The sequence below is a fragment of the Bos indicus genome, chromosome 1 (assembly GCF_029378745.1).
Source record: "Bos indicus isolate NIAB-ARS_2022 breed Sahiwal x Tharparkar chromosome 1, NIAB-ARS_B.indTharparkar_mat_pri_1.0, whole genome shotgun sequence".
Taxonomy (NCBI): domain Eukaryota; kingdom Metazoa; phylum Chordata; class Mammalia; order Artiodactyla; family Bovidae; genus Bos; species Bos indicus.
In genome coordinates, this window is record NC_091760.1 from 54,108,573 (window position 1) to 54,122,571 (window position 13,999).

Here is a 13,999-nt window from a genome sequence, read left to right on the forward strand (position 1 = left end):
ACTCCAGTACTCTTGCCTGGCAAATTCCATGGACGGAAGAGACTGGTAGGCTGCAGTCCATGGGGTCGCTAGGAGTCGGACACGATTAAGCGACTTCACTTTCACTTTTTACTTCCAAGCATTGGAGAAGGAAATGGCAACCCACTCCAGTGTTCTTGCCTGGAGAATCCCAGGGATGGGGGAGCCTGGTGGGCTGCCGTCTGTGGGGTCGCACAGAGTCGGACATGACTGAAGCGACTTAGCAGCAGCAGCAGCAGCAAACATGAAATGGCGCACTTTTAAGTTACAGTAATCATCTTTAATTATAACTAGTATTTGTTGAAAGCCTCTGTGCAGAGCAGTGTCTTCTGCATATCTCATTTAAAATTTTCTAGTCTTTTAGGAAATAGAAATTATCAAGATCAGGAAAGGGGTATATGTTTCCTGAATTAAAATGTGAAGTCATTTTCTGAAACGGGAGTCCAAAGTAGAGTATGCACACCTTAGGTATGTGAAACTGACTATTACAGTGTTCAGTTCAGTTCAATAAATATTAGAACTTTTGTTTTTACCAATTTTAGTCTTACTCTCTTTATTTTATAGTAGTACTTACAGTAGCATTAATAGCATAAATGAATTGCTAGCCATATATTTTCATTGTATTTTCAGATTTGCTTCTTTAGAAGTATGTGATCCAAAAAATTGGAGACTTCTCCAAAATCTTTAACCTTGATGGAGGATAATATTGGATTTGGGTAGGGTCATTGGTGGTGGGAGAGTCAAGTATATATTGTATTCTCTATTCCCTGCTTGATTGTCATCTCGATATGAGTCATGTCTTAACAGTCTGTCATATCCTTTTTTTTCATTATTGTCTAACAACTGTAATGACAATGTAATATTTTTAAATGACTGAAAATATCCCACTTTGGGAGCGTTTCCTGAACAAATGGTCCTTCCAACAGTCCTAGCTGCATTTTTGAGTAGCATGGTTTTTGCAGTGCTACCTGTAAGTAACCTGAAACTGATGGATTGTTTAATATTTGGATTTTTTTCAGGCGAAGTCTAACCTGTGCATATTTATAATTGATACATTCCAAATATTTATAATATATATATATATATATACACTTCAAATTTGCTTGTGTAAGTTCAGGAATAAATGACTGAATAGATCTGAAGAGAATTAAATACCTTCTTCAGACAAGATGCTAATTTTGGCAAGGATGTTCCCCATATTGGCAGATTTGTAAGGATGGGGCCTTGGGTGTGCATTGCTATTTTCTGGGCCTTGGGTGTGCATTGCTATTTTCTTGTGTCCTGGTGTGATCTGCCAGATACTGCCAACAATGATCTTTGCTAAATAGCTAGAACTGAGTAGTACCCTGATCTTTGGGGACAGATTAAATCTTTGGTTTCTGATAACTTTTGCATAGATTTTCCAACCATCGTCAATCAGTCTTGGAGTTTACTTAAGCAAACTATATATTTTTTCCTTGGGGGAAAGTGATATTTTGGCTTCCCTTGTGTAGGTATGTTTTGAGGCCTTGCCAAAGTGAAAGTCACTGTTGTGTCTTTGTGACCCCATGGACTGTAGTCCCCCAGGCTCCTCTGTCCGTGGAATTCTCCAGGCCAGAATACTGGAGTGGGTAGCCATTCCCTTCTCTAGGGGATCTTCCAAACCCAGGGATTGAACCCGGGTCTCCAGCATTGCAATGGGTTATTTATGTCTTGCAGATGTTCATTTTGAGTCTTTGCCAAGAACCTAAATTAATACAAAATGGAAGAAATAAATGGAAAAGTAGAAAATCAAATAATCAGTATATTTTGGCCATTCTTCAGACAGCTAATAACAAATTAATTGTACAATCTGTTATTCTTTGAGTTTAAACTGATGTCTTTAGCCCTTGTTGTTTACTATCTCACATGTGAGAGTGCTGAAGCCACAAAACTCCTGCTTTACTCTTTTCAAAGCCACCAAGTATGACTGTTTCTATTTGACTGACAGACAGATTAATAGTTAAAATTTTGGTTCAAAGAAACTCCCATAAAAATGTCTTGAGTTATTCCTAGAAAGTGTCCTCTTTGTAGTTTCTTCAGCCTTGGAGTGGTTACTGTACTATATGTGGCCAGAACATCTCACATCTCCAGTTACAGGAGTGTTTTAGAATTCTTTTGGTAAAGTCTAGCAGAAGTGATAACTAGCATTGTCAGAATTTGCTTTAGTAACAGACCTGAAATACATTTAATTCAGTGCTGAAATAGAAATCCAGCTTTGTAAAGTAGCTTTCAAAATTTGACCAAGTTGCATGTTCAGGATTGTTTATTGCAGCATTGTTTATAATACCAAAAAAAAATATATAAAACCCACATACAAACACAAACTGGATACAATTGAAGTATTTATCAATAGTGGTCTGGTAAATAGTTTCATTTATACAATGGGATATCATGCAGTTTAAAGAATATGGCAGATTCATATGTGTTGATATGAAAACTGCAAGGTGCCAAATATATGCAGATTAAACTGCCAATTGTTATCATGTAGGATATATTTGAAAGATGTTTTTGACCCATTTTCTTAAGTCTCATTATTACTATTCCTTTTCATATAATAGCTTTTCTCCAAGGTAGAGAATTGGAAGGAAAGTGAACTGATTTTGCCATAAATTTAAATGAAATTAAATGAAGATGATGATAGTAACAAATATAGTCCTTACTATGTTCAGTTACATGTTTTAAAACATTTACTCTTTGCAACCACCCTGTGAATCATGGATCAATTTTCCCCCTATTTTTCAAATAAGGAAACTAAAGTACGGAGATGTTCATTCCACTTAAGGTTTCATGGTTAAATGTGTTGAAGCTGACTTGTACACTCTTATAAACTGGCTCCAGTGTCTCTTGTGCTCTTAGCTACGAATCCTGTGCAACCTCTCAACTTTTCACACTGATGGAAACTAAATGAGATACTTTATCATTTCTCTTTTTTGTAGACAAATGATTTGTTGTGTTTATACATGATACCTGAGTCCAGAAGATCCCCTGGAGTAGGAAATGGCAGCCCTCTCCAGTATTCTTGCCTGGAAAATTCCATGGACAGAAGAGCCTGGCAGGCTACATTCCATGGGGTGATAGAGTCAGATGTGGCAGAGCACACACACACGTACATGATACCTAATCACAGGATTTTTTTTTTTTAATTGCTGAGAACAATCTATATTCATTTAGTTAGCCTTTTCATTTTAATTCATTTAATAGGTAGTTCTGAGCTGTGGGCAATTTTGTCCCCTGAAGGACATCTGGCAGTGTTTGGTGATGTTTTTGATTGCTACAATGGGACTGAGGTGAGAGAGAGTTGCTACTGTCATACACTGGCTAGCTAGGCATGTTTCTGAACATGCTAAAAATGCATAGGACAACTTCTCGTAACCAAGATTTACCCAGCCCAATATTTTTTTTTTTTTCAAGCTAGTAACATTAAGAAAGATGAACGTTATTTTTACTGCTTTTTTTACACTGTTATTATGCACTTTTCCCACCTGGCAATGTGTTATCTGTAAGTGCCACAACTGATACGGCTAGCAAATTCATGGGACCATAGGACATCCACCCATACATTGAAATGTAAACTTGTTGGCCAGGTGGAGCCTCTAACTTGGTCAAATAACAAGAGTTAAAATGAGCATTTAAGTGGATATAAAGACAATGTAAATATATACAGTTTAAGGAGGTGACAGTGCTACAAGGTAAATGTTTGAATGATTAAAAAATTATAAACAATAGTTGTGCCTACTTTTTTGTGAATAGCACAGCTTTAAAAATAGGGAAAGGAAACTCTTAAATTAAAAAAAACTTGTTATAATTCCATGAGAGGAAAAGTGGGTGATGGAACCTCAGAAAGGGGCAGCAGTAAAAAAGATATTTTGCTGCTTCAGGATATGAATGGCAGTACCTTATTTTCAACCAGTAAAGCAACATGCAGGTAAAATCATTTTGGTTAGTGGATAAAGGTGTGCTTTAAATCGACACTAAACTTTAGCTTGCCCTGTGGTCAGCCAGCCAGACCTGAATAGTTCCTGTTGAAGGGCAGTTCCTCAATTCCAAAAAGGCAGAGTAAATGTTTCATTTCCTGCTGACAAGGAAAGTCTACTGAAATGAATACACATGGGGAAACTGGATTCACCCTTTCCCCCATGTTAACCCTGATTTTCAGAGAAGGCACTGGCACCCCCCTCCAGTACTCTTGCCTGGAGAATCCCATGGATGGAGGAGCCTGGAGGGCTGCAGTCCATGGGGTCTCGAAGAGTCGGACATGACTGAGCGACTTCACTTTCACTTCACTTTCCTGCATTGGAGAAGGAAATGGCAACCCACTCCAGTGTTCTTGCCTGGAGAATCCCAGGGACGAGGGAGCCTGGTGGGCTGCCGTCTATGGGGTCACACAGAATCAGACACGACTGAAGTGACTTAGCAGCAACCCTAATTTTAAAAGTATCCTTTAGCCTCTTCTAGAATAGTGAGAACTTTTGATTATTTCAGAAGTACAGTGGTAACTTTGCAGGCCGGCTGCTTCCTTTCTGTTGCTAGGCATTTATACCTTCTTTCCCAAGAAAGGCTGTAAAGTGCTACTGCTGCCGGTTTTGCCTGTGGGGCTTGCCACATGGCAGCTCAGCTCCTGGGAAATGATGGGATTAATGATCAATTCTGGAAAACCTTTCACCATAGATATTAAGAAGAGGTGGCAAGAATACACAGAAGAACTATACAAAAAAGGTCTTCATGACCCAGATAACCACAATGGTGTGATCACTCATCTGGAGCCAGACATCCTGGAATGTGAAGTCAACTGGGCCTTAGGAAGCATCACTACGAACAAAGCTAGTGGAGGTGATGGCATTCCAGTGGAGCTATTTCAAATCCTGAAAGGTGATGCTGTCAAAGTGCTGCACTCAATATGCCAGCAAATCTGGAAAACAAAGCAGTGGCCACAGGACTGGAAAAGGTCAGTTTTCATTCCAATCCCAAAGAAAGGCAATGCCAAAGAATGCTCAAACTACCGCACAATTGCAATCATCATCTCACACACTAGCAAAGTAATGCTCAGAATTCTCCAAGCCGGGCTTCAGCAGTACATGAACTGTGAAATTCCAGATGTTCAAGCTTATTTTAGAAAAGGCAGAGGAACCAGAGATCAAATTGCCAACATCCACTGAATCATCGAAAAAGCAAGAGAGTTCCAGAAAAACATCTACTTCTGCTTTATTGACTATGCCAAAGCCTTTGACTGTGTGGATCACAACAAACGGTGGAAAATTCTGAAAGAGATGGGAATACCAGACCACCTGACCTACCTCCTGAGAAATTTGTATGCAGGTCAGGAAGCCACGGTTAGAATTGGACATGGAACAACAGACTGGTTCTTAATCAGAAAAGGAGTACATCAAACATCAAGGCTTTATATTGTCACCCTAGTCATTATATGCAGAGTGCCTCCTGTGAAATGGCAGGCTGGTTGAAGCACAGACTGAAATCAAGATGCCCAGGAGAAATATCAATAACCTCAGATATGCAGATGATACCACCCTTATGGCAGAAAGTGAGGAAGAACTAAAGAGCCTCTTGATGAAAGTGAAAGAGAAGAGTGAAAAGGTTGGCTTAAAACTCAGCATTCAGAAAACTAAGATTATGGCATCCGGTCCCATCACTTCATGGCAAATTGATGGGGAAACCATGGAAACACACTTTATTTTCTTGGGCTCCAAAATCATTGCACATGGTGACTGCAGCCATGAAATTAAAAGATGCTTGCTCCTTGGAAGATAAGCTATGGCCAACCTAGACAGCATATTAAAAAGCAGAAACATTACTTTGCCAACAAAGGTCCATCTAGTCAAAGCTATGGTTTAGCCAGTAGTCATGTATGAATGTGAGAGTTGGACTGTAAAGAAAGCTGAGTGCTGGAGAACTGATGCTTTTGAACTGTGGTGTTGGAGATGATTCTTGAGAGTCCCTTGGACTGCAAGGAGATCCATCCAGTCCATCCTAAAGAAAATCAGTCCTGAGTATTCACTGGAAGTTTGATGCTGAAGCTGAAACTCCAATACTTTGGCCACCTGATGTGAAGAACCGATTCATTGGAAAAGCCCCTGATGCTGGGAAAGATTGAAGGCAGGAGGAGAAGGGGATGACAGAGGATGAGATGATTGGATGGCATCACCGATGTGGTGGACATGAGTTTGAGTAGGCTCCGGGAGTTGGTGAAGGGACAGGGAAGCCTGGCGTGCTGCAGTCCATGGGGTCCGCAAAGAGTCAGACACGACTGAGCAAGTGAACTTAACTGAATCATCCTGTCTCCTGGAAAACCTTTCACCACAGAGATTGATATCAGGTTGTATTTTAAAGCAGGCTGAAAAAGAAAGCCATTAGCCTTTTTAAACTCTTAATTTAGGATCCAAATACATTTTAATTTATTGATTAATTTTATAATCTTTTCTTTTTCAAACTGTACACTGAATAGCTTAGTAGAGGCCTTCCATTCTCTCTGCCTTATTGCCAGAGGGTTTTCCTCCTTTTCAGCCTCACTATGATCTATGCAAACAGCTACTAACTGAAGGAGAGCTTATCAGAAAGGGGAATATCCAGGCCTGAGTTTTTAAATTCAGAAAATGAGAGGATTATTTTTTCTAGGAGAGGCATACTTTGTATGCTCTGGCTATGAAATGTCAGGTTTTTTTTTTTTTTAATTAAAATAACAGGGAGGCTAAAGAAACCATAAAAACAGTTTGATCACAGTCCTACAATTTTCAAAGCCATGTCCTTTTCTGTACAGCTTTATTAAGAGATAAAGCAGATCTGAGTTTGTGTGAAAGAATAGCAAGTTTTATCCAACCTTTCTCTGCTTCATTATTGGCTTTAGTTTGTATCTTTGTATTTGAATAGAGAACACAAATTTTAATAGACATATGACTTTGTATACTGAGTTTTTGAAATAAAACTAAAAGTAGAAAATAATATACCTAGGAGAACTATATTGTATAGGCGAGTTATGTAAATACTGACAGCAAGAAGTGTTTTATTAGGTATGGGCAGGAAATGGGTGTTAGAAAGCTCCATTGTAAATGATGGAGTTTAGTGGAAGTCTGTAAATCTTTGCATTTGTACTCTGATTAAGAAATATCAGCTAGCATTGAATTGTTAGAGAATTATCCTTGTTTCTCAAGCCTTTTTGTGTAACTTAGAACTGGTATGTGTTACTGGCTCAGTCGTGTCTGACTCTTTGCAGCCCCATGGACTGTAGCTTGCCAGTCTCCTTTGTCCATGGGATTCTCCAGACAAGAATACTGGAGTGGGTTGCCATTCCCTTCTCCAGGGGATCTTCCCAATGCAGGGATTGAACCTGGGTCTCCCGAATTGCAGGCAGATTCTTTACCAGGTGAGCCAACAGGAAGTAAAGTCTCTCAGTTGTGTCCGACTTTGTAAGACCCCATGGACTGTAGCCTACCAGGCTCCTCTCATGGGATTTTCCAGGCAAGAGTACTGGAGTGGGTTGCCATTTCCTTCTCCAGAGGATCTTCCCCACCCAGGGATCGAACTCAGGTCTCCTGCATTGTAGGCAGACACTTTACCATCTGATGCTCTGATGTGAAGAGCTGACTCATTTGAAAAGACCCTGATGCTGGGAAAGATTGAAGGTGAGAGGAGAAGGGGATGACAGAGGATGAGGTGATTGGATGGCATCACGGAATCAGTGGACATGAATTTGAGTAATCTCTGGGAATTGGTAATGGACAGGGAGGCCTGGTGTGCTGCAGTCCATGCAGTCGCAAAGAGTTGGACATGACTGAGTGACTGAATTGAACTGAACCATGCAATAGTTTTATATACTTTTACTGTAATTCTTCCTCAGCTTGTGTACAGTGGGACCAGAAAGGGAAGCCAGCGTAACAGAGGGCAATAGAATTTGGAGACCTGAACCCTCAGTAAAAGAGATCAAATGGGACTGACTTTGGAAGAATTGGCTTTGGGATAGTTAAATTAGAGAGTAATAAAAGATGTAGATACGCTGCTACTGCTGCTGCTAAGTCACACAGTCGTGTCCGACTCTGTGCGACCCCATAGACGGCAGCCCACCAGGCTCCTCTGTCCCTGGGATTCTCCAGGCAAGAACACTGGAGTGGGTTGCCATTTCCTTCACCAGTGCATGAAAGTGAAAAGTAAAAGTGAAGTTGCTCAGTTGTGTCTGACCCTCAGCGACCCCATGGACTGCAGCCCACCAGGCTCCTCCATCCATGGGATTTTCCAGGCAAGAGTACTGGAGTGGGGTGCCATTGCCTTCTCCGGTAGATACGCTAATGATACTTTATTCCCCTTTAGTTTTCATTTATTTTGCCACAGTTTTTTTTTTTTTTATTCTTTCAGGAAACACCCACAACATCCAGTGATATCTGAATCAGAGAATATGCAAGAGTTCTTCACGTCTCTTGTCTCCTATTAATGGAGATTCATACAATTTTGAAGAAAAGTAGCTAAATGTTATTTTTTCTGTCTTTCTTTGAGATCGCTCAGTCGTGTCTGACTCTTTGCGACCCCATGGACTGTAGCTTTCCAGGCTCCTCCATCCATGGGATTTTTCAGGCAAGAATACTGGAGTGGGTTGCCATTTCCTTCTCCAAAATATTATTTTTAGACTAAGAAATGTTGAGGCTTGGGAGAAACCAACATGATTCTGTAAAGCAGTTATCCTTCAATTAAAAAAAAAAAGATTGTGTTAAAGAGGTACTTCTTATAACTGGGAAATAAATTATTACAAACCATTTGGGAAGCCATTTAGCAATATGCACCTAGAAGCTTAAAATATTTGTGTCTTTGACCTAGGAAATCTATTTCTGAGGATTTATAGTAAGGAATTAATCCCATTACAGGCAACGGAGTTTATCACAGTACTAATTATTTATTGAAAAAATGGGAAACACTAAATGTTCGACTATCAGGAAGTGGCTAAGGAAACCGCAGTCAATCAATTGTTATGTAGCCATTGAGAATGTTTACTAGGAGTATAAAATAACATGAAAAGTGCTTTTGATATAATTCAGTGAAGAAGCTACTGTGGTGTATTCCATATTCAATATGATTATAAATTGGTAAAATATACATATGCTTGTATATTAAAACATAGGCAATGATTTATATTATTTATGTTTAGATGATGAAACTATGTAATTTCACTTTCTTTTATAGCAGTTTCAAAATTTTCTTTAATGATTATATATTATTTAAGTAGTGGGGAAAAAGAATGAAATCCTCCTACCCTCCTACTAAAAACATTACTTTCCTTACAGCTTTAAACAGCAGTCGTAAAAGTCAGTCTTCAAGCCTTGGAATAAGATTTGCATAAGAATATTATGCAGCATGGATTCTCTACCAGAAGAATTTTTTGTGAGGTAAGGGATGGGCTGACAAAAACTGACTGTAGGTGTTACATTCTAAAAACACAACATTTGCCTTTCTCAGAAAATTTTGAGAAGCTAGTGTGAATGAGATACCCTTATATTTCAAGACAACTTAACAGTTTTTTAGTAGAGGATGTAAACTGGGTAAAATCTAATTTTAAAAAATTTCTCTAAGGACTTAGACCCTGACTCAATAGCTAAGAGTTGATGTGCCATAGCTTGCCACACTGGGGGCATTCACAACAAAATAATGTTTTATTTATCATTTAACAAGGATTTAAATAGATTTGGGACTTCCTTGGTGGCTCAGATGGTAAAGAATCTGCCTGCAATGTGGGAGACCTGTGTTTGATCCCTGGGTCAGAAACATCCCCTGGAGAAGGGAATGGATACCCACTCCAGTATTCTTGCCTGGAGAATTCCATGACCAGAGGAGTCTTGCTGGGTATAGTCCATGGGGTCGCAAAGAGTTGGACACGACTGAGAAAGAAACACTAAATAGACTTACTTTCTGCCACACATTGTTTTGAATGCTTTTACAAACTTTAACCCATATAAACCTCATAACAACTCTAAGAGGGAATGCTATTATTTTTTCCATTTTATATAAAGTATCCTTAGTATAACACAGAAGACTACTAAGTGGTTCAACTGGGCCTAGGCTAAATGTCAATCTCTCCCCTCCAATTAGGGAAAGTTCATCCTGCTTAGACCTTTCCCATAAAATAGCAAAGAGCTGGTTAGTATTGGAGGTCTCCTTCTCACCTTGCCCTATCTCATATAATAAGCAATGTGTTGTTTTTGCAAATATTTAATTACCTCCTTGACACTTAGGGAATAAGACTAAAATAAAATATCTGTACTTAGATAGCATCACTGACTGAATGGACATGAATTTGAGCAATCTCCTGGAGATAGTGAAGGACAGAGGAGCCTGGTGTGCTACAGTCCACGGGGTTGCAAAGAGTTGGACATGACTTAGCAATTGAACAACAACTTAGAATTATAATATAGTCAGAAGATATATAAAAAGTTGTTTTATATTTAGGCAAAATGCATGCGTAAGTATTATAGTAGAAATGCTGTGCCTGTATATAGAATGAAACACTAATTGATGGGGGGGTTCAGTGGGTTTTTACAAGGTGACATTTGGACTGAGCTTTAAAGGATAAAGATAGCTTTTGATGAATGTAGAAGCAGGGCACATGGGAGGTTGTTTAGCTGAGGAAACAGCAAGAAAAAAGTATTTAAGATAAATTATTGGGGAGGAGTTTGACTCCTGATGAGTTAGCTTTATTTTGTTCAGAGTTATGAGAAAAGGGGCAGAGGAGAAGTAAAGATAGGTTGAAGGTTTGTAATGATCACAAGGAAATATGTACTGTTAAGTAACATGGAGATCACAAAAGGAGAACAGTTTTAATGTGTGTTGAGAAAGTAAGTGAGGACAGATAATGAGTTCAACTTTAGCTATGAACAGATTGAGGTGTTGCTAAGATAGTCTTATGGAGATTGTCAAATAGGTGGATGGAAATATGTAGCTGTAACATCAAAGAACAATTAAGGTTGCAGATACAGATTTGTGAATCATTGGAATGGGTTATTATTTGAATTCATGGAAGTTTGCTTACTTATTTGTTTGTATATTCATACATTCAATAAATATTTGAGTACCTACTTTATATCAGATGTTGAGCTGGAGACTTGAAGGTAAAAATAGTGAATAAGAAGAACCTGATTCCTATTTGAGGGTGTTTATTCATGGGCATTAATGAGATTGATTTAAATAGAAAATGTAGTAAGAAGAAAGAGGGCTAAATATGGAACATTACTATATGCTATATATGTATATTTCAGGTTTATTATTATAGCAAAATTTCAGCTTTTCCTAGCAGCAGAGTAAAGTACACAGATGGTAGAAGTAGCAGAAGAGCAAAAAAAAAAAAAAAAAAAAATACTAGTCTTGCACTTTGTTTTAGCTTTGCTGCTTTCTAGTGTATGACTTCTCTGGGCATTAATTTACCCATCAATAGAATAAAGTAGATGCCATATATGACCACTGGGGTACCGTCCTGATCTAAGACATGGGGAGCATGGTTTGATAGTGTTAACATATGCAGTTCTATGTAAATATTATTAAAATAATATTAAAGTAAATGAAAGGAAGAGGGCTAGCCAGTGGTACAAACTGATAAGTGGACAGCTGAGGGGCTAGGAGAAGAAACAATAGCAGCAAAGGATGTAGAGGTTTTCAAGGAGGGTTGGAATATATGATGTATTATGTTAAATAATACAGAAAGGGTCACTAAATGAGGACCCAAGACAAAGCTACTGGAGTAGCAAATAGAATTTCATTAGCAACTTTTATTAGAGCACTTTTAATGTTGTGGAGCAAGTGCAGATTAGTCAAATTTTCACATCAAAATTTGTTATGGAACCGATGGAACATATCGAAGCTCATGTTCCACACTTTTGTTTAAGAAGTTCTGAAGTAGGGTTTGGACATCTGGATGTTTCCAGAGCTTCACAGATAATTTTAATATGCATTAAAATCTGGGACTGAGAACTACTGGGTTAAGGAATAAATGATCCTGAAGTGGAGTCAACAGGTATAATATACCTTTCAAGAACATTTTGTACTCTCTCAAACCTTAACAGGCTTTGGAAGACTGCTTAGTATTTTTCATTCCTTGATAACACAAATGCCTTGTGTTCCCTTTGGAATGGGGCTTAGAAGTGCAGGAAAAAATGGTTAACAGGTTTCTTTTTACCATGACATTTTAAAGGGCACTGACTCCTGTTGTGAAATATTGTTTGTGTGTATAAATCAGCTTTTGTTGTAATGTTCACTGTGTAGACAGTTCTATACTGTTTATCTGTCCCAGTTTTCCCTGACAAAATCAGTTAGCACATAGTGGATGATAAATGATTGTCAGTCAAATGAGTATATAAATGTAAAGTGAAATAGGATATTTACAAAGTACAATTCTGAATAAATCAATTGTACAAAGTACAATTCTGAATAAATCAGTTGAGGTTTCTCCCTCAGTTTTCTCTCTGCTAGAATATAGAATTAAGCAGATTATATAAATCATATATGACCCTATGTTATGGTTCTCAGATCTTGTGTCATGGTTCTGTATGCAGGCAAAAGCAATTTTATAAATAAATTTTTGGTTCAATAAACAATACTGCATATGTTCACATTTCAAGTACATGTCAAAAGCAAAACTTGTTATTCCTTTCTATAGAAATAGTTAAATAATTTCTAAATATGATACTGTTCTATTTCAGTTACAAAAGCCACTTTGGAAAACCAGATAATCTTGATGCTAAGAAGCTGGAAAAAAAAACTATGTAAGATAGACACTTCCCAAACCTTAATTATTTTTATAAACATACACACACCTGCACACACAAAACAAAATATCAATCTTTTTTTTCCTTTACACTGAAACAGTGCTATAAAGTTAATTTTTCCCATTATTTTGATCTATTGTGTGTTTGTTAAAGATGAAAATTTTTTTACATCAGTTTTCTGTTCTCTCTGCCACCATCCAGTAAGGACTTGGAATAATTTCTTTTCTTTGTTGTGAGTCCTTAAAGAGAGATAGCATGTACCACTATTACCAGGCTTTGGTACGTATTGTTTACACTTTTGAAACTTTCAGGCAAAAATTCATATGTTAGAGTCTTTACTAATACAGGCAAAAATTCATCAAAAATTTTTAATTGTGTTCTTTCTAAAGAGATGCTCTGAATATACCTTTCTTTTTCATTTAAAATAGGCATCTTCCTCTGGAAGAGCAGGCTACAGAGGAAACCAAGAAAAAGATAGACAAATCAACTGATCAACTGGTAAGAGAAAATTTAGTTAACTAATGTTGTGTAAGAATAGAATACTAAATCTAATCAGTTTAATTATCTGCTAAAAGTTTTCCTACCTATGTGGTCATCACTAAATCTTTTTTTCATAATTGATATTTGTGTCTCAAAGTTATTATAAACATCCATCCTCACTGTAAGTTAAAATTAGTAGATAAGTGAATTGACTTGCCCAGAAACATCACAATAATCAGTTTTAAGATATCTCTTATTTATCCTTTTAAGCAAAATTCAAACAAGATGAACACTATACACATAGCAAGAAAACATACACAAAGAATTTTATTTAGTAAGAAATTTCGTTGATGTGTTTTGGAAGTTAATTCTTTTTCCTGTTTTTATTTTTACTATCAGAACCTCCAGTTCTAAATGAATAACTTAATTATACACTAATACAAAGTGCTTGTTACCAGCAACTAGTAGATTAAAAGATACGTTTGTGAATGCCATATGTATTTATATTTAGTGAAGCCTTGATGAGAGATATTTGTTTGATAGATTCTTTTTAATGCAGTTTTTACTTTCGACATAGTTTTATACAATGAATGATGTCCACTTGTTAATAAAGTTTATAAAAGTTGTCTAGTAACTTAGAAAAATATATAAACATAACATAACTATAGTATTCACCTGCATAAGGTTATTAAAATAATGTTGCAGAGAAGATACAACATGTGCAAATATAC

The 13,999-nt window shown here is 37.4% G+C and overlaps 1 protein-coding gene across 16 annotated transcripts in view; it reads left to right on the plus strand.

Annotated features, from left to right (window-relative positions):
* DZIP3 (DAZ interacting zinc finger protein 3) overlaps positions 1-13,999 on the plus strand; it is a 129,878-nt gene that overhangs the window by 4,954 nt on the left and 110,925 nt on the right. For 2 of the 16 annotated variants that reach the window (XM_070787399.1, XM_070787409.1), the window contains exons 2-4: positions 9,321-9,422; positions 12,723-12,785; positions 13,217-13,286. In XM_070787399.1, the coding sequence (XP_070643500.1) occupies positions 9,391-9,422; positions 12,723-12,785; positions 13,217-13,286 (165 nt within the window). In that variant the 5' untranslated portion in view covers positions 9,321-9,390. Of the gene's footprint in view, positions 1-143; positions 487-7,264; positions 7,415-7,435; positions 7,674-8,538; positions 8,617-9,320; positions 9,423-12,722; positions 12,786-13,216; positions 13,287-13,999 lie in introns of those variants that run through there. The other 14 variants (XM_019976040.2, XM_070787453.1, XM_070787405.1 and 11 more) reach the window with 13 other exon arrangements.